Genomic DNA, 24595 nt, shown 5'->3' on the forward strand with positions numbered 1-24595 from the left:
TCCATGGCACATATCCATTCACATATCATGAGGGAGACACATTTGAAACAAATACATAGACAAAAAATAAAGAAATGGTCCAAATATTTTAAAGAGCTCTAAAATGATTTCATTCAATATCATAAAAAATCATAGGAGAACATTCATGAGATTTCAATGCTTAATTAAAAGTATACGAAACCACAAATTCCATGCGCTCTTGGAAATAGCTCTCTATAAGAGTCAAAAAGATATTACAAACTTTAAGTTCAAATAGAGCAAGTGTGTAAAGTACTCTACAAAATTCCTAATACTTAAATGTAAATTGAATGCATTCATCCTTAAGGGACTAGAATGGAACTCGAATGGGACTCTTGAGCAACAATAAATGGTATATATTAAGCTAGAAGAAAGCAAAAGGAATGCAGACAGAATTACAAATGTATAACAAACTTTACAAAGTTGGATGATTTAAGACTAGGGAGAAATAAATGGGAATTGCTTCAAATAAAATATAGAACACTCACAAAATTGCAGAAGGATGACCGACTTAATGAATTATGTATCCCTTATAGCATCAAATGTTGGAGTATACATTAGTCTTTGCATATTTGTTAATCTAACCAATGGGGAAGTTATTCAGGATTAACAATTTCATTTAAATATTTTCTAAGCCATTCTTTAATATAATCGATGGGAAGGACGATTATGTCGTGTCTTACATCTAATGCAAAAGTATGCTCATATGTTTCTTTTGTATTTGAACATAATTGATTGATGACTGATAGTTGGTCTTCATTCTCATTATTATATGTAACTAACCATTTTTTTATTTCTTCCTTCAAAGAATTTGTTAAGTTGTCGAACTCATTACCCCATAATGTCTTAATAACTTCCAATTCTTGTAGCACATCTTTTGGAACTAACATGGAGTCTGTAATCATTCTTGACCCTTGAATATCTTCAACAACTTTAATACATTTAAAGAAACTATTGCTTCGTTAGTCATTAATCTTTGTACACTCAAAAATAGCATCCTTTAACATTTTGATTCTAGCATATAATCTTGCCTTTATCTATTTTATTTGCTCCCCATTTGAAATCCCTTGTTGGGTTTTTTGAAAGTCATTAAGGGTAGAAATTCTAGTAATAAATATCATTAAATCACTATGAGCAAAGTGTTAATCATGTTCCAAGTCCTTTAGCAAATAATTTGTAAAAGAAGAAATCTTTGAGAGAGCTTTCTTAAATTTAGAAATAGCTCCCATGCGTGTTCAGTAACTATTAGTCACATATTGATATTGTCTACGACTTAAGTCCTAATTCCATTCAATGGTTTTATTGCATTCATAATTCTATTTAGTGTATTAAGCGTGACTGTTGGTACAAGTTCTAGGTTTGGGATAGCTAAAGGGTGCATAAATGAAGGTCTATGGCTGAGAGCTTCTTCAAGTTCATTGATCTTCCTCTTTAATCACATGTTCTCAATTTCTTGCTCTATGTCAAAATGTGTAAGCGTGTCCCTTTTAGCCATATGTAATTTAAGAAGTCTAGTAGGTCCAACTCCTAAGACATCTACTTTCGACTTTCATTTCTTTGTCACCTTCTTGTTCCTAATATGCACCTTCTCAATTTGTAACTTCATACTAGCCTTATCATAATGAGTATTATGCATAGTAATAATTGTTCTTCAAAAATGGTTGGCTCCTATATAGTTAATTATTCTACTATTCTTTGAATTTCTACTAGACATAGTGCTACCCAATTGAGGACTACAATAATATTTACTTTCATGTCGGTGAGCCCTTCTGCTTGTTTTGACTATTTCTTACTAGAACTTATATTACTTCTTGATGAGGTAACCATGGTATGGGATTTATCCAAACTACCATGATGGGGTGGTTCTTCACCATCATCTCCATTAGAGCATCATTCATTACTCTCTCCACAGGTTATAATTATCTCTTTTTCTTAGGGCCTAGGGAGGGACTCCGACGAGTCTGTGGGGCTTATAAGGGTTATACACTTGTAGGGTTCTTCCCTCTTTCCTTGATTTTGGTATTCTATTCTAAAGTGGAATTAACTTTTGTGATTAAATCATCATTTATTCTCTTGGAAGAATTTTCTTGTAAAATTCGAGTTCTTCACACTAATTAAGACAAGGAATGACTTTTGATTTTAGAAATTCGAGTTCATCTCATCATTATAATATCTTAGTTTCATTCTTCCTCATATTTCTTTATCACGACAAAACTTTTCATTAAATATTATGTCATTTTAGCTTGAGCAAAAAGTGACTTTGAATAAAGTGAAAAATAATTTTAAGAAACCTCTTACTTTCATAATACTTATCCATATATATAATATACATAATCATATCCATAATTTTAATAACAAAAAAACTTTGTTTAGTTTTATAATAAAATAATATTTATTAAATATTAATATTTTAAATATTAATTTTTATATTAATTAAAAAGTAATTATTATATTTTTTCCAACCCATGGCTTAAATATAATTTACAAAAAATTAAATAAACTTTCTATAAAAATATTTTATTAATTAAAAATAAATAATTTACAAAATTTCTAAATAAACTTTTTATAAAAAAATTATAACTTTTATACCTTCACTTTATTATTTAAAAATAAATTTAAAGTAGGAACTATATCTCAACTAATAACAACATCTTTTAATTGTAATTCTTATATTTTAGTTTTTGGAAAGAATTAATATTTAACGTAATTAATCATTATTTATAAGTGAGTTAGGGCATAGTTTCAGTGTTATCAAATATTATGAATTCTAAATAATTGAATTTATTTGTAACGATGATGTAATGATGCTAAGATTAAGATTATTTGGAACAAAACTTCCGTTATAACCTTGGACATTGATATTGTTTGTTTTTATGGCCAAGATAAGAGATATTTTTGGAACAAAACTTGCATTATAACCTTGGGATATTGATACTATTTGTTTTAAGGAGAATCCTACCTCGATAACAAACCCACAACTAATGATCCTCTAAACTTTAGGTTTTGTTTTTTGTTTTTTCTTTTGGTTGAAGTAGTTCTATTAAATGCAAGGAGAAAATAACAATAACGTAGAGATAATTTTCATTATTTTATTAATGGTTTTTTTTAGTACATTAAAGTTGTAACTAAAATTAGATGTTGGCATTTTAAAGACATACTTAGCACCTGGAAACAATTTTTGGAAAAAAAAATGATGTATTAAAAAGTCTAAAAAATACAGAGATTACATATATTGAAACTGTCCTTGTAGCCCCTTTATAGATAAAACAATGGCTAAAGTTATATTATTGTAGCCTAAGTCATTTAAACTTGTTGGAATGTTTAGCCTTCAAAGTAGCAAACCTAGTGGGTTTAGTGAGAGCAATGCTAGTTGAGCATATATGCTCTATGTATTGTTTGCGTGACTTGAACCCACGTGCTTTCAAGTCCTTTGGCGTGATTTTGGTCCTTTTAACCATAGCATCAACATTTATCTTTTTTGTTTTCTGTGGAAATTAAAACATTATCAATAAATATCAAAATCCACATAGATATAATGAAAATATGCTGACCATGTAACGAATATGAAAAGACATTTCATTGACTAGCTATCAATAAATATCAAAATCTATATAGATATAATGAGAATATGGTGAACATGTAAGGAATATGAAAAGAAAATGCATTAACTAGTCATAAAAAAATACGTCAATGTTATTATGAGCTAAGATATGTAGTATATAACTTACCTCTCCTAATTTATCTTGAAGTCTAGGTGAATGCCGCAATGGTTGAGGAGAATGTGATTTTTGCTGAGTATCATGTCCACCATCATACATGTGCAAAGGTGTTTTAGGAGATGTATATTCATTACTCTGAACATTAGATTATACATAGATATAAGTATGTGAATCAAAAAGAATTAAATGTAAAAATATGATAAAATTATAAGAGTATAAATAAATATAGTCTTACCTTGCATTGTGACATTGGACATGAAGATGGTTGTAGCATTTGAACCATTTCATTTCCATTCTTCTTAAGGCTTCTACAAGGGGTTTTCATTGATTGTGATGGTTCCAAAGGGAACACCTGCACCATAAATAAGAAATAACACACACGCACATAATAAAAAAAAATCAAAGATAAGGATATATAATACAGAACATCCATTTCTCATCCCATCATTATGGTAAAACATAACAATTTATATATTAATATTTTCGGTGGAATAGGTTATATGGATTAAAAACTTACTGGCCCAGTAACCCCTTGAAAACCTTGAAATCTAGGTGAGCGTTGCAATGGTTGGTGGCTTGAATTTGGGGAATTTTGTTGATTAGGCTATGCATATCAATAACAATGAGAAATTAGTATACAATTATAATAAATATAAATATTATTTAATGTTAAAATGTCTAAAAAATTAATATATGCAAAAAAATGGACTCAACTGTGTTGTCATTGTCCTGATTGGTTTCATCAAAGTTTAATATATGGTTGTGCCCATCTGATCCTTCTTCCCCCACATCATCGGGAACCTCAGTGCTTGCTTTCTCTTTTATAGCAATATCTATGCGCTTCATTGTCTGCATGCGTCTACGAGGTAGACTCTGATCCCAACGTTGAATTTTTTCACAAATCCTTTGCTTTGAAGTGTCATTAAGCTGATCAAATGTAGCAACTGACTGTGAAAACAAGTTTCAATGAATTTAGTCCACAACAATAAATTAATATTAATAGAAAACATATACAGATAAATACTAATAAATACTTACAGCTGAAAGAATTTCTTCATTGACAATATTAATAAAAAATCATATACAAATAAATACTAATAAATACTTACAACTGAAAGAATTTCTTCATTGACAAATCTTTTATATGCTTGTTGTCGTGCACGACATAGCCTTGCATCTAAGTCATATTGTATTTTGGCAATTTGCCTTTTAACTGCACTTGTTGATTTGACCGCCCATGTAGCATTTGCATCTCTTGCTTGACCTCTTTGACGTGGAGGAATTGGTGGGAGATTGTGGGTGGTAGCGCGATGATGATTAAGGCCAGATAGCTTAGATCGACTCAAATTCCCCGCACAGCCACCAACAAGACAAGTGAACACTTGCTTGGTGCCTTTGATAGTTACCTCCCATTCATGTCTAATTTCCTCCATTTTCTTACTTCCTTATAAATGAATATGTAAACAACAATGTTGTTAAAAACATCATAAAAACACATTAAAATAAAAATCAATATTCATATCTATTTTTTTGTGGTCACTGTTGCACATCCGGCAAGGACAAAGTCTGTAAGTGCTTTCATCAACTGATTTTAGTCTGATTTTAGTTTAACGATTATGTTTTTTTCTTTGGAATTTCTTGAAAGAAAAAAATTGCAGGGATTTTAGTAAATCTAAATAAAAATTATGTGTACTGCAAATTTTTGACAGTGTTAAATTTATTTCTATTATAAAAATATAATTCAAACACTGTATTTACAAAAATAAAATTTTTGAGATTTTTACCCAAATCCAAAATTCACTATAATAATAACATGTTTAGATCTTTGTGGCAATTGGATTGGATCACTTTGTGGGATATACTCCAGACAATCGAAAGGTGAAAACAGAAATAAATTTTAGATTCCATGGATTAGTTCTGTTTTGTGATTAAATTTCCTGTGAAATTATATTTTTAAGAGTATTGAGTTGATTTTGAAAATGGACAGCTTCCGTCTCAACACCAGCTATTGTTTGCATCTCGTTGGGTTCAGTTTTATTAGTATGTATGATCATTATAGCTCTCTACCGTTCAAATCAGCCTAAGCCATTTACTAAAGTGGATGCGAACAAAATGGGTCAAGGTATTATTTCTCTGGATCATATCATGGATTTAAGAATTATATCAACATCAATATGTGTCCTTTGTTTAAAAAATGCTTTGATGTCCTAACCAGGTTCTCCAAGGTTAGTAATATTGCACATGGACATGGCCCTTCTCATGTATGATGACATAATGCGATTGACTGAAAATTTGAATGAGAAATATATAATTGGTTATGGGGCTACGAGCACAGTTTATAAATGTATTCTCAAGAATTGTAAGACAATTGCTATTAAAAGACTATACACACACCATCCACAAAGTTTGCGGGAATTCGAAACTGAGTTAGAGACTGTTGGAAGCATTAAGCATCAGAATCTTGTGAGTTTGCATGGTTATTCCCTTTCTCCACATGGAAATTTGTTGTTCTACGACTACATGGTGAATGGAAGTCTGTTTGACATCTTACATGGTGAGTGAAATGGATGGCAAAAACTATCAAAAAATTTACATGTATAATGGTCATATATAGGTTTTAACAGAAAAGATTGTAACCAGCCTTTCATATATAGTGAATGTTTGCTAATGGCCAACTTAGAGAATCTAAGCAGTGCATCTTGTATGTAGGATCTTCGAAGAAGATTAAGATAGACTGGAACACGCGTCTGAGGATTGCTTTAGGAGCTGCACAAGGTCTAGCATATCTCCATCATGACTGCAACCCACGTATTATTCACAGAGATGTTAAAACTTCCAACATTCTCTTAGATGACAATTTTGAAGCACATTTGTCAGACTTTGGCATTGCCAAGTGTATCCCTTCTGCTAAAACCCACACCTCTACCTATGTTATGGGTACTATTGGTTATATTGACCCTGAATATGCAAGGACGTCTAGGCTTAACGAGAAGTCTGATGTGTACAGCTACGACATTGTTCTTTTAGAGCTCCTCACAGGGAGGAAAGCTGTGGATAACGACTCTAATTTGCTTCAGCTGGTAAGATGATAATGACTCTGAATTTGCTCAAGTTGAGATCGCCTTTTTGTCAATTGTGAAGGTTGTTCGTCTTGAATTTGCTCCAGTTGGGATTGTCGTTTTGTAAATTGTGAAGATTTTTTGTCTTGAGATATTGCATGGACCAAGAAAATAAAGAAATAACCTTGGTTTTTTTGACATGGGCATTTGAATGCAGATTCTATCAAAAGCAGACAACAATACAGTAATGGAAACTGTAGACGAAGAAGTAGCAGCAACCTGCACAGATCTTGGGGTTGTAAGAAAGATCTTCCAGCTGGCACTGCTATGCACAAAGAGACAGCCTTCTGACCGTCCCACCATGCATGAGGTTACCAGAGTTTTACAGTCTTTAGTACCAGCTTCTAAACAAGCTCCAGGTATCAGAGTAAACCAACCAGCCCCCAGCAACAACTACATAAGATATTTGGACGAGTATGTGGAAGGCAATCACAAAGATGTTACAGGAAGCACAAGCAGCACACGAAATCTGAAACACTGAATCTAGAACTCCGCAGCCAACTCCATTTAGAAAAAGATCAAAATCTCTGTTTGTTCAAAGGTGTGTCATATGTATGCAGTTCAAAGGTGTGTCATATAGAAGACTAAGTTTCAATGGTGACAGGGGCACTAACCTTGCCAACCGCAAATCTCGATAACCAGTGGCCAGGTCCTCCAGGTATTGAACGTCTGCTCTGTTCTGTTCGCCGAATGGTTTTGCAGATAATGTTCTGCCGGGACTTTGAAGGCCGGAGGAGGTTGGTGAGCTCTCCCGTCCGACATTAATCCTTATCTGAGTGGAGGCCACGCGCTATTGATTCGGCAGATCAATACGTCATCAATACGATGTGAGGGGAACTGCAAGGTTGGCTGCGGGCAGGGTCGCCGGGGGCTTTTTGCTGGGCAGCCGGAGAGGGATGCCGGAGAGGGATGATGTATAATCGGATGAGGTATGGTCCATGCCGTCGCCGTGCTCTGTGAGACTCTGACAGAGGTACCCTCCATAGCATTAACTTTTCTATGGAGGTGGAAATAGGAATTGCCTTTCCGGCTTCTTTTTCCTGTTCCAGCTGGCGCTAACGTTCAAAATAAGTACAATACACGCCATGCCTTCTTTTTCCTGTTCCAGCTGGCGCTAACGTTCAAAGTAAAATAGGTACAATACACGCCAAGCCTTTGTTTTCATTTCCCAGCTGGCGTTTTGATCACCTTCGTCCATCGTTTTCCACAGTTTCATCCTCACCGTCCATTTAACCCTCTCAGCCTATAAATGGATGAGTTCTAGATTTTGTTCAACCACATTCTTTCGCTTGTTTCCCACCGTTCTTCCCTCTTTACAGGGATGGAGGGGGAGATGCGATGTGATGGATGCCCGACTCACAGAAGGGAGGAAAGGGTTTTCATCTGTTTTTCGCATCTTGCTTGTAGTTGTCTCCAGGCAGTTCTAAAATAGCTTTACTTATTGGTATTTCTCCTTCGCAGGGTACAGAGGCGTAGGGTTTTTTTTATCAGTGGTTCTCTCTGTCCCTAATTTCAGTACATCTTATTTTACCTACCATCTTATTTTTCTCTACTGGCGCTCTTTATCCATAATTTTTGTACTTTTCTTGTTCTTGCTATTATATATTCTAATATCTCAATATATTACACACGCTCTTCTTGAGATGTGAATTGAGGATGGGATTGGGGATGCGTTTTCCATAGGTCTTTGGAGATAGCAAGCGACATGTTTCAATATACTGTTCAGAAATCTAGTGCATTCTCTCAGGTATTTTTGTGAAGCTTTCACTCTAGGGCATTCTTTCAGGTATTTTTGTGAAGTTTTCACTCTGTAAGTGATTAGGTTAAATGTGTTTTTCCTGTTGTGGTTTGAGGATCAAAATAGATCAGTGGAAACTTCGCTCTGTAAGTAATTGGGTTTAATATATGTTCTTGGGTTTAATATATGTGGTTCTGTATGCTTTATAACCACATGCGATTGCTTTGTAAAGAAGCGCGACCTTTTAGTGTCTGATAACAGGACCGTATGATCTCATGCTTTTTGGTTCCCGGAAGGGGATCTCCTTGTGTTGGTCTACCTGGTTGTCTAGATCTGAAGATTGGATGTTAGCTGCCACAAGGCCGTCAACACCATTACAGTAATTGAAAGTATTTCATCCCCTTCAACATTATTGTTTCTCTTGTTTAGATGTAGTGGCCGAACGAGGGCTGTGGCTGCAGTATCAATACGGGCGGTTGTTGAGTTTTGTTGGTGTTATTTTTATTTTGTGGTTCTGTATTAAGCATTGGCGCTATTGTTCTTCTCATACGTGATTTGAGAGCTGATTGATCCTTGGGTTGCAGTGCCTTTTAATTCAATCATAGGAACCGGATTGATTCTTGCAACATCCTCGAGAAGACTTAATTAGGGATACATGATCTATATAGGGGGTTTGGTGTCGAATATTTGTTGTGTTATATTCATGTAGTCTATTCTATTTGGCGTCAACGTTGTTTCATTTCTAATCATTGCTATGCCTGGTTTGTCTAAGAAATTTGTCCTTGGGCTGCAGGTAAAATATATTGCTCTACATTTGCGAGTTGATCATAGAAAGCAGAATAATCTCTTGAAACTTTATGAACAAACAGGCATCTTACTAAGTATCACAGTTCTATAGATCTAAACTCTTTTTGAGTTTGTACTTTGTTGTGCTGAATAACTTTAGGATTACTCCACAATCTGCCGCTCTAGGAATAAATTGTGCAGGATGGTGGATGAAAGGTGGCTTAAAAGGCATTTTTGGGTCGAAAACATCATCCAAAAGGTTTGCTGTTACTGTTAAGCTTCGACGAGTGGTTTTTAGTTGCAGTCATCTGTTCATGTTCTCTATTTGTTAGAGGTGCAGAGATTATATGTGCGATTCATGTGAAATTAGAACAAGAGGAAGTTCTTTAGTTCAACAAGTGTGAGGTAGTCTGTATTTTTGGGTCGAAAACATCATCCAGGAGGTTTGCTGTTACTGTTAAGCTTCGGCAAGTGGTTTTTAGTTGCAGTCATATGTTCATGTTCTCTATTTGTTAGAAGTGCAAAAATTATATGTGCAATTCATGTGAAACTAGAAGAAGAGGATAAGCCATTCACGTGAGTCAGTTCTTCAGTTCAACAAGTGTGAGGGATTAGTCTGTCTATTGATATTTTGGTAATAATTTATGACTACCCCGCAGTCTGCAGCTCTAGGCATATATTGTGCAGGACAATGGATTGAAAGGTTAGAAGGCGTTTTTGGATCAAGAACATCATTCAAGAGGTTTGCTATTAAGCTATAATGAGTGGTTTTTAGTTGCAGTTACCTCGTTTGTTAGGAGTGCAAGATCATATGAACTAGTAATGTTGAAGTAGAACTATTCATGTGGAAGTATAACAAGAGGATAAGCAGGGGCATAGTACGTCTGGATCAGAAGTGTCCTCGATGTTTGAGGACTGCTTTGGACGCCTAGTCGCCATATTGTCATTGGGAATAGTAAGGATTACAATTCCAATCAGATCATTTTTTTCACAATTCGGATCTGGTCATTGTATTTTTGTTTTTTTAAATCGGGGCCAGTATCTTTAAGGTGGAATGATTTTGATGGTATTTTTGAGACGAGATTTTGTGTTTGGTGAAGATGTATTGGATCAGGTCTTATCTACAGGTTGTGCTGTTCAGCCTTGAAGCTGCTAGTAATATTTCAGTAGGGTCGTGACATGTTTGCCATTGAATGGTCAATTTCTGAAATCTCCGAAGAACTCGTCTCAACGGTACTTGTGAAGGCTTTTGGCATATAAATCATTTTTTATTTCTATTTTAACGCCATCGCACTCATCGGATTGTTATCCAAATGTTTATCAACGTGGTCCAAAACTTTATAACAGATGTTGCCGCATCGGTTGAGTTGCCACAGTAGGATCGTGGGTAACTTTTCCAGTTGTTGTTGTCACGGCTCACGGTTCTTCGGAGTGGACCTTTCTTCACATCTTTCCTTAATTTGTTACGTTGCTCACTGTCTTCAATAGTCTTCTGTCTTTTGTAGTTGTTACCTCTGACTTCCGCTGTGCATTGAAACACATCTCTGGTCTAGATCGACTCTTTAGCTACATTGATATTTGGACATGGTCTTCAATTCTCTAGATCGGCTCTTTGGGCTGCGTGGCATGGTTGCATTTTGAAGATAGGTTTCTGAGCAAGATTAATTCTTCATTTCGTCATTCTTTCAAGCGAGCCTGTTTCAAGATAGGTTTCTGGCAAGATGAGTTCTTGTTTCGTCACTCTGTCAAGCGAGCCTGTTTCAAGATAGGTTTCTGGCCAGATGAGTTCTTTGTTTACTCACTCTTTCAAGCGAACCTGTTTTAAGATAGGTTTCTGATCAAGAGGAATGCTTTGTTTCCTCACTTTTTCAAGCCAGCGTGTCATTTCTTGATTGCATCTGCTTCTAATCAGCGGATATGTCGGACTGTCTTCCTTGCCCATTCATTGCATCACAGGTTCCATAGAGGTGATTTATTCCGCTCCAACTAACCTGGGTCGCCTTCTATGATGAGTATATCAATCGGACTGTCTTCCTTGCTCGTTCATTGCACCACAGCTACCATTGAGGTGATTTATTCCGCCCAACTCACCTGGCTCGCATTCTATGAGTCAACACAATGTCTTCCTCGACTTTCTGTGAATGCGTTTTTGTGCTACTTGGCTTGGATCATTACCATTTGGAGTGGCCTTCTGTGCTGAGATGCTGTCTTAGACAGGCTATGCTATGATTTGTCTTAGCATGTGTTCTGTTTGATCATTCCTTTGTGTCTTCGAGCATGGGTTCAGTCAATACCAGCGCTCTCCTTCTCTAATCGAGGTGTTCCATTTGTTGAGAGATGTTCAGATTGTCTCATTTTCCCATGAGATGAATATGTTGTCATCCATGAGTTGTCATCATTCTTGTTATTGGAAAGTGATTCATTGGTCCATATTTGGCCTCCCTTCATGCTTGGTTGCTATCTTTGTGTCATGTTTCCTTTAGGACTTTTTATCTTACCACATGATTATCGTTTGTAGAAGACTTCCACAACTCTTCCCTTAGCAAACCTTCCATAAGCCCATGCAGGGATTGTTCAAAAATAGAAAATGAACATTAAATCAATGTTACCTTTGTGATGTTATTTCATCATGACATCTTATTTACATTGTACATATTGACACATCTCCAATAGCTATACATTGTCAAGGGTCTCTTTCTATTTTTTAGATCTCATTAGGGCCTTGATATCTTACATGGAGATATCATAGTCCAATCTTTCAATCCTTGGATGTTGATTGCCTTCTCCATAGTTGCATTTTTCATGATCTCTTCCTTTTTTTCTTCACACATTTTCTTCCAGAACTTCCAATTTCATATGAGTACATATTATTTTATTTCATCAATGAGTCAATGTGTGATCCATGCCTTCTTGGATCCTTCCAAAGGAGGAGATCCTTTCTTTTGATCATGCTCTCGAAGTAGAGCATTCATAATATCTGCAACCATATGACATGACTTAATATATGTGCAAACATACCTCATTTCTTCCTTTAGGTCATCTAGACTTCCTTCAACAACTTCCTTGATTGAAAGAACTTCAATTCCTTGACTTGCTTCACTTCTTTTGACATCATACCATCATCCCCTGAATTCCATACAAGCTGGAATTCTTGGTGAGACACTTGCTTCTTCTAGTAGGTGAACCTTCCAATGAAGATCTCGATCATCTTCATCTTGCAAAAGCTTATTTTGAATGATGTATGGTGAATCATGCTCTCGAAGTAGAGCATTCATAATATCTGCAACCATATGTCATGAATTAATATATATGTGCAGACATACCTAATTTCTTCCTTTAGGCCATCTAGACTTCCTTCAACAACTTCCTTGATTGAAAGAACTTCAATTCCTTGACTTGCTTCACTTCTTCTGACATCATACCATCATCCCCTGAATTCCATACAAGCTGGAATTCTTGGTGAGACACTTGCTTCTTCTAGTAGGTGAACCTTCCAATGAAGATCTCGATCATCTTCATCTTGCAAAAGCTTATTTTGAATGATGTATGATGAACCTGTTGATGGTGTTAGAAATCTGTCAACTAAGGGAGATTTCCATGATGTGAAGTCCCAAGTATACCTCACATCGTTTGGTGTAGGAGTCCCATCTAGTATGAAGACCAGATTGCCAGATACTTAGAGATTTGCTTTGGCTCTAACTATCAGCGCATGAGAGTGTTATGTTGGTATCTTCAAACATCAAGGTACATGTGCTTGGTGAATGCATAATGTAGTCATGTCAAGGTTCTCTTACTACATTGGGGAGAGAGTAAAGTGGGGAGAGTAAAGTGAGCCTCGAAGTGAGAGGTAGTAGTACCACCCAAGAAGAGACACGTGAATCAGGAAGGGTTTGTCCAGCATCCCAACAGAAAAGTCCACAACGGACACAACAATCGTTAAAACCAAGGTACAAGGGCAAACACGCACACCATCTAGTAAACAAGACATGTTTGTCTAATGTCATGTGGAATAGTCCACTAGGACGAGACAATAGTGAGAAACAATACAACACATCTTCAACAATGTAAGTACTAAAACAACCAAAGTAGTTTAACTATTTTAGTACATGTTAAGCAAACATGCATTACAAATGTTTAAAGTAGTCTTACAAACATTTATAAAACATGTGTGAAAACTTGTTAGCTTTAACAAGCTTCTGAATTAAGCAAAAATTCCAAGACACTTGTACACCATACGTCACTAGTCCCAGTAGTGGGACATTAGAGCTACTCGCTCAAAAAAAGATTGCGAACTATTAAGGCTATGTGGGAGGATCCAAGATGAAAAAAGTCCTTGCTCATACAATGAGGGGTATATATAGCCAAGGGTGATGCTTTACCCTTGTGACTGTTCAACTTCCCATGAATTTTCAATTGACATGACTCTTTGACTTCTTGTGTGTGTCCATTGGACTTCACTTTACATTCAATTACAATGGATATGGCCCATAGTGGTGATGTGGCCGCGACAACTCATGACACAACTCAACATGACATTGCGGACATGTATTGGTTGATTGTGGTGTCCATGTCAAGCTGCTGTGCTGCTGAGTGATGGTTATACTCCTGGTGTACTTTGGCTTTTCCTCCGCATGGCGTGGTGCTACGGGGTCTTCGATGGTCTTGGAATTTCTTGATGGTTCAATGCATATGTTCCTTTCGCTGCTTGTTTGACGAGCTTGGTATGTTCGTCTAGTTGCAAGCAAGTCTTCTAGGATGTATGCTCCTTCATCTCGTCTGTTGTCTCGCCTTGATTTATCAGTGTACCTATTTTGCAATTCACTCATGATGGGATGACATCAAATCCGAAACATCTTAGTTTAACATGATGCATTTTTATCATGTTCCAGGTGATATAGAGGGAGGACAACTCACTGAGACAACACAGAGCACAGTTTAGGCTAGAATGAGGAACTCTGGGAGGACAACCTGCATTGTTAAGAAAAACTGCGCAGTGACCATTGGGAGGCAAAATTGCACAGTGAAGGACACCAGTGGCACGTGCAAGGTGGGACCCTAAGGGGTACTTCTATGCAATTCCTGGAGGGAAGACAAGACAGGGTTGCAGGGGATAGTTGGGCAATTCTGCATAGTTTTTAGAGGGAAGACAAAGTAGAGTTGCAGAGGGACAACTGGGAAATTCTGCGTAGTTTCTAAGAGCAGTGTAGGACATCGTTGCAAGGGACTTGTTGAGTGTTGTCACTCACTGTCAAATTTGTTTTTAGTTGTCCCAAAGTGAAAAAGAGCAGTAAATTTTGAAGCCATCATTCAAGCCACAAAAGCTTTCAAAGCTAAATCAGTCATTCTCCATTAGATAGTGCTTAGAATAAGCTTTCCGACGGTATATGGAACTCATAAAATGGAATGCAGAATCAGAAGATATGCACAATTGAAGTTCAAAGGGTTTGTTGCCTTTGAAACAAAGGAGGAGCTTATCAGAGATCTGGGAGCATATTGAAAATCACATATCGAAGGTCCCTGGCAGCAATGAGGCAAGCCGAGCAAAGAGAAAACCAGTGATCAACGATCATTGATATCAGAGATTGGAGTTTCCAGCGATCTCGCATATTGACAATCGCCAATGTCAGAGGTCTGAGATATAATGTATGAGCGATCAATGATCGTCAATACCAACGAGGTCAGAGCTAACTTGTAATGGAGTGATCATCGATATCGCAAATCTCATATCAAAAGGGTCCAGGGCTTCGCACATTGGCAATCGGGGAATCGACGCGTCGAGAGGGTAACATCTCTAAAAATGTTGTGAAATGGAAAAGTTTCGATATAGTGTAAAATCACGAGGAGCGCTGAAAACATTTTAACAAAGGAAATCAACGAAAAACAAGGGTAGACAAACATTTTCTCTCTCCTAAAGAGGGCCATGTGGCAACTGTCGTCATCATGACGTGGCAGTACGAAGGACATGTGGCATGATGATCTGAAATTTTTAGGGGTCCTATGGGGGCATATCTGAGGGACACATGTCACCACAAGTTCCGATATAGTGTAAAATCATAAGGAGCACTGAAAACATTTTAACAAAGGAAAACAATGAAAAACCAAGGGCAGACAAACATTTTCTCTCTCCTTAAGGGGGCCATGTGGCGATTTTCGTCATCATGACGTGGCAGTATGAAGGACATGTGACATGTTGATCTGACATTTTCAGGGGTCCTATGGGGGCATATCTAAGGGACACGTGTCACCACTCACAAGGTGACACGTGGCAAAGGATGACATCACATTGGAGATCGCAAATCTTCATTTGTAGGTTGAGGCATGTTATTACATCAAGGTTAAAATCCCGATTGCAATCCACTGAGAAAGGGGCTTCGATAAGGGTGCTAGCACACGGTCACATAAAGAGCTAAAAACTAGGGGCAAAGCACAGAGGGTGATCGATGATCGATGATTATGGTGTATTGTGCATCAAAAGGAAATCGTCGATTGCGAACCTCCGATAAGGGGGCTAGCCAATGGTCATAGGGAGAGTGAAGAACCAAGAGCTAAGCAGGACAAATGATCCTTCATATCAACGATCGCAAGTATCAAAGGGTGAAAACATAGATTGCTATGAAATTGCCGATTGTGATATCCTAGGTGGGCCCAATTGGCATTCGACGATTACATGTTATAGAGGGCACAAACCCTCCTTTATCCTTTTTCCAAGTGGGCTAGACCGCATCACGCATTAGAGATCACAATGTTGGGGAGAAGGAACCAAAGGCGAACATCAGAAATCACCGATATGTGGGATTCCATGTAATGTAACAAAGGAAAAAGACCCCAGAGGGGAGTCCAAAGACCCTAACGCCCGAGCACTAAGCACTTGGTCATAGCCCCTGGTCACATGAACCAAAAGTGGCTAAAGTGGATCAGAATGCCCCATCCATAAGGACTTTTAATGGGAAATATCAATGCGATAAATATGGGACAAGGTAATGCTGAACTTTAAAGGTGTGGTGGGTCGGCAACTGAGGCATTTAAGAAAGGAGATGGAGCATTCAAAAATCGGCATGGGTTGACCTTGTAAGGCCCCTTGTGACATGAAATCAGGGTCGACACTGACAGAGTAAATAAAGACATGGAAGCTTGGGAGGACTTGATGATCCAAAATGGTGCTCCATGTAGAGGGAAGACGAAGTACCGCTAGGAAACCTTTGCTTTTGTATTATGGCATGAAATTGATAGTTGACCACTCCCAACTTTTAAGAATGAATGATTCGAGTAGTAAAGGCAAAAGCGACGGGAATTGACTGAGTGACACAGGAGGCCAAACTGTGGGCAAGCAACAACCTGAAGCAAAGGCGATCCCATGGATGGGCATGGACATATTTTGTTGGTGTTTTCATCCGATTGTTGACTCGTTTTGTTATCTTGTAATGTGTCGCCATTTAATGAAGCAATTAACTTTTTGTAGTCAGTTTTGGGCCACCGAGCCATCCGAGGTCGAGACAGCTAGTCGATCTGATAGCTGAGGCTCGATTGAGATATTTTGTTGTAATTACTGTTCAATTCTCCCCTCTTCATATAAATAGTGGGAAGCAACACTTCACACATGTTCAAAATCCTAAATAAAAAACTACATGTTATTTTCAAGACTGTATGACTTTATGATATGCGTCTTTTGGAATATTAAGGAAATGGTGGCGATTCCTCCTTCGAGTACTACATTATGTTACCCCCTTATTTAAATTCCATTATGTTCATGTTTTCTCTATGATTTCAGGTAATCGCACCTGCTAGAAATGTTTCATACATTCTTACATATTCATTTTTATTGACTTGTTAATGCATGTGCTTGTATGGATCTTTGAGATTATATCTTTAAAATTGTGTTCCATGAATCATCACACTCAATCCTCTTTCATCCATTACGTCCACCTATAACTCAGATAAGTGTATAATTCTTGATGCTTCAAGCACTATGTGATGAGTTATTCTATATCCTTATCTTCTGTCATTGCTCTGCCAAAGCTTATTAAATTGTAGGTCCTTGAACTACTCGGCCTCCACTAGTTTATATATATATTAAACAACATGGGTTGGTTCATTCATCTAAAGGCATAAGCCATGTATTTCTGGTACTTTTTCACATATACAACTCACAAATATATATATATATATATATATATATATATATATATATATATATATATATATATATATCTATATCTATATCTATAAAGACATATCTACAAAAATATATGTGATGTCTCCAGCTTTTTGAGAATCATATGAGATGCAAAAAATCTAGATGTTCCAAGCACTGGTCTTGTAAGCAATCTGATGCTGTCTCTGGAAGTGACAACATCTTTGGCGCCATTATCGAGGAACGTAATGAAGGATTTTTCCTTGGGATACGACAAGTTAAGCACTCTTTGTGTAGGTGAGAAAAGACGTTATGATTGCATCCTCATCACCTTGGCGACTCCACAAATCCCATTATCATTTATCATCCTGGCTTTTAGAAAGCCTCACACTCACTTAGATACCTCTCAACATAAAACCCCATCTCCATCTGACCTAGAGAAATTAATTTTCAGAAGTCTGGAAGGAGAAAACTCCTACTACCTATGCTACTATCTCATCATTCTTTGAATCCTCCTCATCCAGCTCCCAACCCGCTGTCATTCACTACTCATAATTTACTCCTAAGATCCTTACATACCCTGCTCTCAGTCTAGCCACTCCAACCACTGTGGTTTTGGCCCAAGTTCCTCCGGAAAATCTCAACCCCCCTCCATTAATTCAGATGGTTGTTCTGGGTTTCTTACTGAATAAATATGCCCCTCTTGATTTACCTCAACCCCTAAGTGTTATGCCTCAGGAATACCTAAATCTTTTTCATAGGTTCAATGGGGAAGATGAAAACACTGCATAGAGACACATTAAAACATTCTGTGCTTTTGCTGAGAATCTAAATGTAGAACAACTGGATGTGGCCCTAAGATTCTTTGTACAATCCATTGATGGAGAAGCTAGAAAATGGTTTAAAACCCTACCTAATGCCTCCATCACTACCTGGGAGGAACTCAAAAACTCTTTCACACAAAAGTGGGGTGAAAAGAGAAATCACAAGTATGTCCTGACAGAGTTAAATTCTATAAGGAAGAAGCCAGAAGAGGATATTTCAAAATTCATAAAAAGGTTCAATAAGTAGTATAATAACATCCTCGGTGAGATAAAGCCTCCTTAAGTTGCTTCTCGCGTAGTATTTGTGGGAGCCTTTGAATGCGACTTTGGTTTTACCCTAAGAGAGAAAGTCTCTCACTTCGGATCAACTACAAGTTGATACTCTTGCGGATGAAGAAAATTTCACCTCGGCAGGGAAGTCAAGAGGCAAGGATGAACCTACGAGAAGAATAGGGGGAAAGAAGAAACATCCTCCTCTGTTCAAGCTAACGAATCACCAAATCCGAAGTGGGAAGAAATTATGGATAAACTCATCAGAAGTTTATTGCATAAGGTGGTGAAACTTGAGCTAGAGACCAAGAGTCTCCCGAAACTGAATGCTTAAGGTAACAACTGAGGTTATAACCCACAACACATAAGGCCACCATTGTAGATACTTCAAAGGGAAAGAAAAGATCAACTTGATCAGATCCCTCCTCCTCTATATTTAGAAGATGATCCCTATGAACAACCATCAGATACACATGAGATGCAGGGAAACTTGTATTCCTCTTTCTCTGAAGAAGAACATGAAATATGGCTCACCAAGAGACAGATAAGAAAAGAGAAGCAACAAAAAACGAAGAGGACAGGTGATTTTTGTAAACAATTTGCAGATTTCATGCAAGCACAACTACACTAAAGGTATGATCTAAGATCTTCAAGAAAGAGGTCGAGGGAACCATAACAACAAGAGGGAATTTCTCCATAAGATATTCCCCTAGTGTTAGACAAAGAGAAAGGTAAGCTGAACCGTGACTCATCCAAGGTAAAAGTCTCCCTCAAATAAGGAATGCAATAGCTCTGAGGTACACACAGAAGAGAAGGCACCTGTTCTGATAAAAACTACCAATGATAAGGAAAGAGAAGCAGAGCTAGGAGGTGTAGAAAAAGGCCAACCTGCATTCAATCTTCAGAAGGAACTCGAAAAGGTAAAGATTCTTGTTCCTCTAATTGAACTTCTAAAGCAACCCACTTATAAAGCCCAAGTCTCTCAGTTCATGCTTCCATCCACCTCAGTACCGACCCATGACTGTTTAAACCTTCAAGAAGAAAGACCAATGGTTGTTTTTGGGCCTCATGTTGACAAAATTGATCCTTCCACTGCACCCTTCTATGTGACCCTAGTAATTCATGACCTCTTATTGCACAACTGCATGTTGGACTCCGAAGCCTCGCATAACCTCACGCCCTCAGCGATGATGAAACAACTTGGCTTGCAGATCACCAGGGCCTACAAGGACCTATACTCCTTTGACTCTAAGAGGGTCAAATGCTCGGGAATGATAAAATATATGGTGGTAAACCTGGCTCAAATCCATGTGAAGAGCGTAGTGATGGACATAGTAGTGGAAAACATTCCCCTTAGATTCGACATGCTCCTATCTAGGTCTTGGGGTTCCAAGGTGGGGGGCCCTATTAATTCTGATCTAACTTATGCCACTATTCCCACTTTTGGAGGTGAAGAAAGGAGGTTGTACAAAGAGTCTAGATTTGTAGAAACTGTGACCCCAGCGGAAGGTTCTAAAAATTCCCCAGTGTATGGAAAAGAAAGTGACCTCTCCTTCTCATTCCTAGAAGAAGATGAGACTATCTTAGAAGAAACACCAACACACCTAATGATGCATTTAGAACACCAACACACAGATGAAAACAAAGTGTGGAAATTATACTTTGACAGAGCAAATTCCAAAGAAGGAAATGGAGCAAGAATATTGTTGGTATCTCCTGAGGGCAACCTGATACCCCTCTCATTCAAGCTGGAGTTTGAGACAACCAAAAACGTGGCAGAGTATGAAGCATTGCTCCTTGGGCTACAAACAGTAAGGAATATGAATATTGAATGCTTAACTGTGCATGGAGGCTTCGAGCTGACTGTAAAACAGATCAGAAATCAGGCCAAGGTAAACACCCCAGATTGAGGACTTACCAGAATGAAGTATGGGATTTGATTGATAACTTCTTCCTGTCCTTTAATATCCAATTTTTTCCCAGAGAAGGAAACATAATGGCTAATTCCCTTGCTGTAGCAACAAGCAATTTCAAACCCCCTCAAAATCTACTTCTCAGGTACAAGGTCGAGGTCAGATATAAATCCTCTATACTTGATAATGTCAAGCACTGACAGGTATTCGAGGATGATGAGAAGATCAAACTATTTATAGAAGTAGTTGGGGAGTTCACTAACTCAACCATTAATCAAGGAGGAAAAAGAGGTAGATCAAGAACCCACTTCTGGGAAGACACAATGATAGAACATAAAATTATACAATTGAAAGGGAATACCATTCCTCGTGGGTTAGTCCCACTAGAAAGATTACTTAACAAGGATGATGTAGCCTCCAAACCAATGGCTCCAAAGATGGATGAACAAGTAAAATATTGCAATATCGACTCAGAAGATGAACCCCAGATGGTTAGACTATCAAAAGGAATCTAGGGCTGGATAAATCTAAGTACAAAACCCTGAGACTACAAGCTCAAAAGTATATCATATCCAATGGTCAACTCTACTGGAAGGACCCGGTGGGAGTTTTGATGTTATGTTTGGTGGAAGGAGAAACTCATAAAGTGATTGAGAAATTTCATGGAGGAGTTTGTGGAGGTCATTATAGTTGGAAGACCACAACTCACAAAATCCTCAAAGCAGGATTCTACTGGACTACACTATTTGGAAATATTCATTCCCAAGTTAGGTCATGTCAAAAGTGCCAAGTCTTTGCTGAGAGACAAAAACTTTCTCCTCTTCCCCTGATCCCAGTGCATGTGGAAGAACCCTTCAGACAATGGGGACTAGACTTCATAGGAGAGATAAACCCACCTTCCAATGGCCAACATAAGTGGATATTAACGGACATAGATTATTTCAGCAAGTGGGTAGAGGCTATCCCAACCAGAAACGCTAAAGATTCAGTGGTAATCAAGTTTGTGGAGGAAAACATATTATCTCGTTTCGGTTGTCCTATCAAAATGATCACTGACAATGCTCAAGTCTTCAAATCTACAAAATTCACTAGCTTCTGTCAGAAGTTCAATACTATCATCGGGCACTCCACTACCTACTATCCTCAAGGAAATGATTTAGCTGAGTCCTCAAACAAAACTGTGGTGAGAGTGCTGAAGAAGACCATCACCAAAAATCAGAGAAACTGGGACACCCGATTGAAATTTTCCCTCTGGGCCAACCGAGTGACTCTTAAATGTTCCAATGGAAAATCACCTTTCGAGCTAGTGTATGGTAAGGCTACAATCTTCCCAATCCAATTAGCAATGCCAGTGGCAAAGTTACTACAAGAAGCCAAGGAGGATCCATGTGCATTGACAAGAAGGATAAACCAACTGGTTGAGCTTCATGAAAACAGGGAATAGGTGGGGACTAAATTGGCAAATTACCAACAGAAGATGAAATCCCTGTTTGACAAAAAGGCCAAGTATCGACCTCTTCAACCAGGTGATTTAGTTCTCTGATGGGATGTCTAACGAGAAGAAAAAGGTAAACATGAAAAATTTGATTCACTTTGGTTCGACCCTTTCAAAATTTCAGAAGAGAAAGGAAATAATATGTACCTGCTTAAAAATCTAGAAGGTGAATCGTTGGAGCTACCAGTAAATGGTCAGTTCCTCAAACTCTATTTCCAGAATTAAAGGTACTTGTCTTGCACTCATTGTAAATACCGGTGTGTGTGTGTGTGTGTTGTAATTATCATATGAAATTTCCATTTTTATGTTTAAAGTTCCACTTTCAAAATTTTCACCTATTTAAAAAGACTCCATGCCCAAAAAAGAGAAGTTCACAGACTACAAGTTCTTGGCGCATTGCAATCCAATGCCCTGTCCCCAGGTGGAGCCAATGTTGTCACTCACTGCCAAATGTGTTTTCAGTTGTCCAAAGTGAAAAAAATAATCTTCCAAGCCACATAAGTTTTCAAAGATAAATTTGTCCCTCTCCATTGGATAGTGCTCGGAATAAGATTTCCGATGATATATGGAACTCCTAAAATGGACCCCGGAATTAGAAGATATGGCCTATTGAAGTTCAAAGGTTTTGTTGCCTTCGAAATAAAGGAGAAGAGGTTATCGGAGGTCCAAGAGCATATCGCAAATCACATATCGGAGGTCCCTAACAACAATGAGGCAAGCGAAGCAAAGAGAAAACCAGCGATCAACGATCAACGATATTAGAGATCGAAGGTTCCAATGATCTCGCATATCGACGATCACCAAGTATGGGGTATAGTGTGTATGAGAGATCAACGGTCACCGATATCGGCGAGGTCAGAGCCAACTTGTGATGGAGTGATCGCTGATATCGCAAATCTCATATCAGAAGGGTTCAAGGCTTCACACATTGGCGATCGACGAATCAATGCGCCGACAGGGTAACAGATCTTAAAATGTTGCGAAATGGAAAAGCTCTGATATAGTGTAAAATCACCAGGAGGGATGAAAACATTTTAACAAAGGAAATCAATGAAAAACCAGGGGCAGGTGGACCTTTTCTCTCTCCTCCATGGGCCATGTGGCAGCTGACGTCATCATAACGTGGTAGTACGAAGGACATGTGGCATGTTGGTTTGACATTTTCAAGGGTCCTATGGGGGCATATCTGAGTGACACATGTCACCACTCACAAGGTGACACGTGGTAGAGGATGATGTCACATCGAAGATCACAAATCGGTGTTTGCAGGTTGAGGCATGTTATTACATCAAGGTTAAAACCCCGATTGCAATCCACTGAGAAAGGGACTCCGATAAGTGACACTAGCATGCAGTCACATAAAGACTAAAAGAACCAGCGGCAAAGCATAGAGGGTGATTGACGGTTGTGGTGTATTGTGCATCAAAAGGAAATCGTCGATTACGAACCTCTGATAAGGGGGCTAGCCAGTGGTCATAGTGAGAGCGAAGAATTGAGTGCTAAGCAGGACAAACGATCCCGCATATCAGCGATCACAAGTATCAAAGGGTGCAAACAAAGATGATGTTATGAAATTGTTGATTGCCATATCCCGGGGTGGGCCCAATCGACGTTCATCGATTGAAAGTTATAGAGGGCACAGACCCTCCCTTATCCTTTTTCTAAGAGGTCTAGATCGCATCGTGCATCAAAGATCGCAATGTTGGGGAGGAGGCACCAAAGGCGAACATCAGATTCACCGATATGCGGGATTCCATGTAACAAAGGAAAAAGACCCTAGAGGGGAGTCCAAAGGCCCTAACGCCTGAGGACTAAGCGCCTGGTCATAGCCCCCTGTCACATGAAGCAAAAGGGGCTAAACTGAATCAAAATGCCCTGTCTTGTAAGGACTTTTAATGGGAAATCCTGATGCGATAACTCTGCAACGAGGTAACGCAGAACTTTAAAGGTGTTGTCCCTCGACAACTGAGGCATTTACGAAAGGAGATAGAGCATTCAAAAATCGGCATGGGCTGACACTGTAAGGTCTCTTGTGACATGAAATCAAGGTCGACACTGATAGAGTAAATGAAGACATGGAAGTTCGAGAGGACTTGATGATCCAGCATGGGGCTCCATGCATAGGGAAACTGAAGTACCGCCCAAGAGACCTCTTCTTCTGTACTATGGCATGACACTGATAGTTGACCACTCCCAGCTTTAAAGAATGAATGATTCGAGCAGTAAAGGCAAAAGTGTTGAGAATCGACTGAGTGATAAAGGAAGCCAGACTATGGGCAAGCAACAACCTGAAGCAAAGGCAATCCCATGGATGTGCATGGAGATATTTTGTTGGCTTTTTCATCCGATTGTTAACTCGTTTTATTATCCTGTAATGTGTTGACATTTAATCATTGAAGCAATTAATCTTTTGTAATCATTTTTGGGCCATCGAGACATCCCAGGCCAAGACAGCTAGTCGATCTGACAACTGAGGCTCGGCTGAGATATTTTGTTGTAATTACTATTCAATGCTCCCCTCTCTAGATAAATAGTGGGAAGCAACACTTCACATAGGTTCAGAATCCTAAAGAAAGAACTAC

The 24595-nt window shown here is 38.2% G+C and overlaps 2 protein-coding genes and 2 long non-coding RNA genes across 4 annotated transcripts; 2 read left to right on the forward strand and 2 right to left on the reverse strand.

Moving 5' to 3' along the window:
• Positions 1 to 3308: 3308 nt before the first annotated feature.
• On the reverse strand, positions 3309 to 5791 carry LOC149252634 (uncharacterized). Its single transcript, XM_089454215.1, has 6 exons — positions 5723 to 5791; positions 4539 to 4685; positions 4255 to 4341; positions 3973 to 4089; positions 3747 to 3872; positions 3309 to 3503 (listed from the first exon to the last, which is right to left on the reverse strand). The coding sequence occupies exons 1-6, from the start codon at positions 5789 to 5791 to the stop codon at positions 3318 to 3320; spliced, it is 732 nt and encodes a 243-aa protein (XP_089310341.1). The 3' UTR covers positions 3309 to 3317.
• A 188-nt stretch (positions 5792 to 5979) lies between these two features.
• On the forward strand, positions 5980 to 7337 carry LOC149252635 (LRR receptor-like serine/threonine-protein kinase SIK1). The gene is made up of 3 exons (XM_089454216.1): positions 5980 to 6291; positions 6447 to 6817; positions 7014 to 7337. Exons 1-3 carry the CDS (start codon positions 5985 to 5987, stop codon positions 7335 to 7337), a joined length of 1002 nt encoding a protein of 333 aa, XP_089310342.1. The 5' UTR covers positions 5980 to 5984.
• Positions 7338 to 8146: 809 nt separating this feature from the next.
• Positions 8147 to 10677, forward strand: LOC149252636 (uncharacterized). Its single transcript, XR_016266968.1, has 2 exons — positions 8147 to 8603; positions 9388 to 10677. It is a non-coding gene; the product is annotated as an uncharacterized LOC149252636 (long non-coding RNA).
• A 250-nt stretch (positions 10678 to 10927) lies between these two features.
• LOC149252637 (uncharacterized) lies at positions 10928 to 11308 on the reverse strand. The gene is made up of 2 exons (XR_016266969.1): positions 11197 to 11308; positions 10928 to 11135 (listed from the first exon to the last, which is right to left on the reverse strand). It is a non-coding gene; the product is annotated as an uncharacterized LOC149252637 (long non-coding RNA).
• Between the last annotated feature and the right edge of the window lie 13287 nt (positions 11309 to 24595).

Source organism: Pinus tabuliformis, chromosome 7 (assembly GCF_031772625.1).
Source record: "Pinus tabuliformis cultivar Carrire ecotype Pingquan chromosome 7, CPIR1, whole genome shotgun sequence".
In the NCBI taxonomy this organism is placed as follows: domain Eukaryota; kingdom Viridiplantae; phylum Streptophyta; class Pinopsida; order Pinales; family Pinaceae; genus Pinus; species Pinus tabuliformis.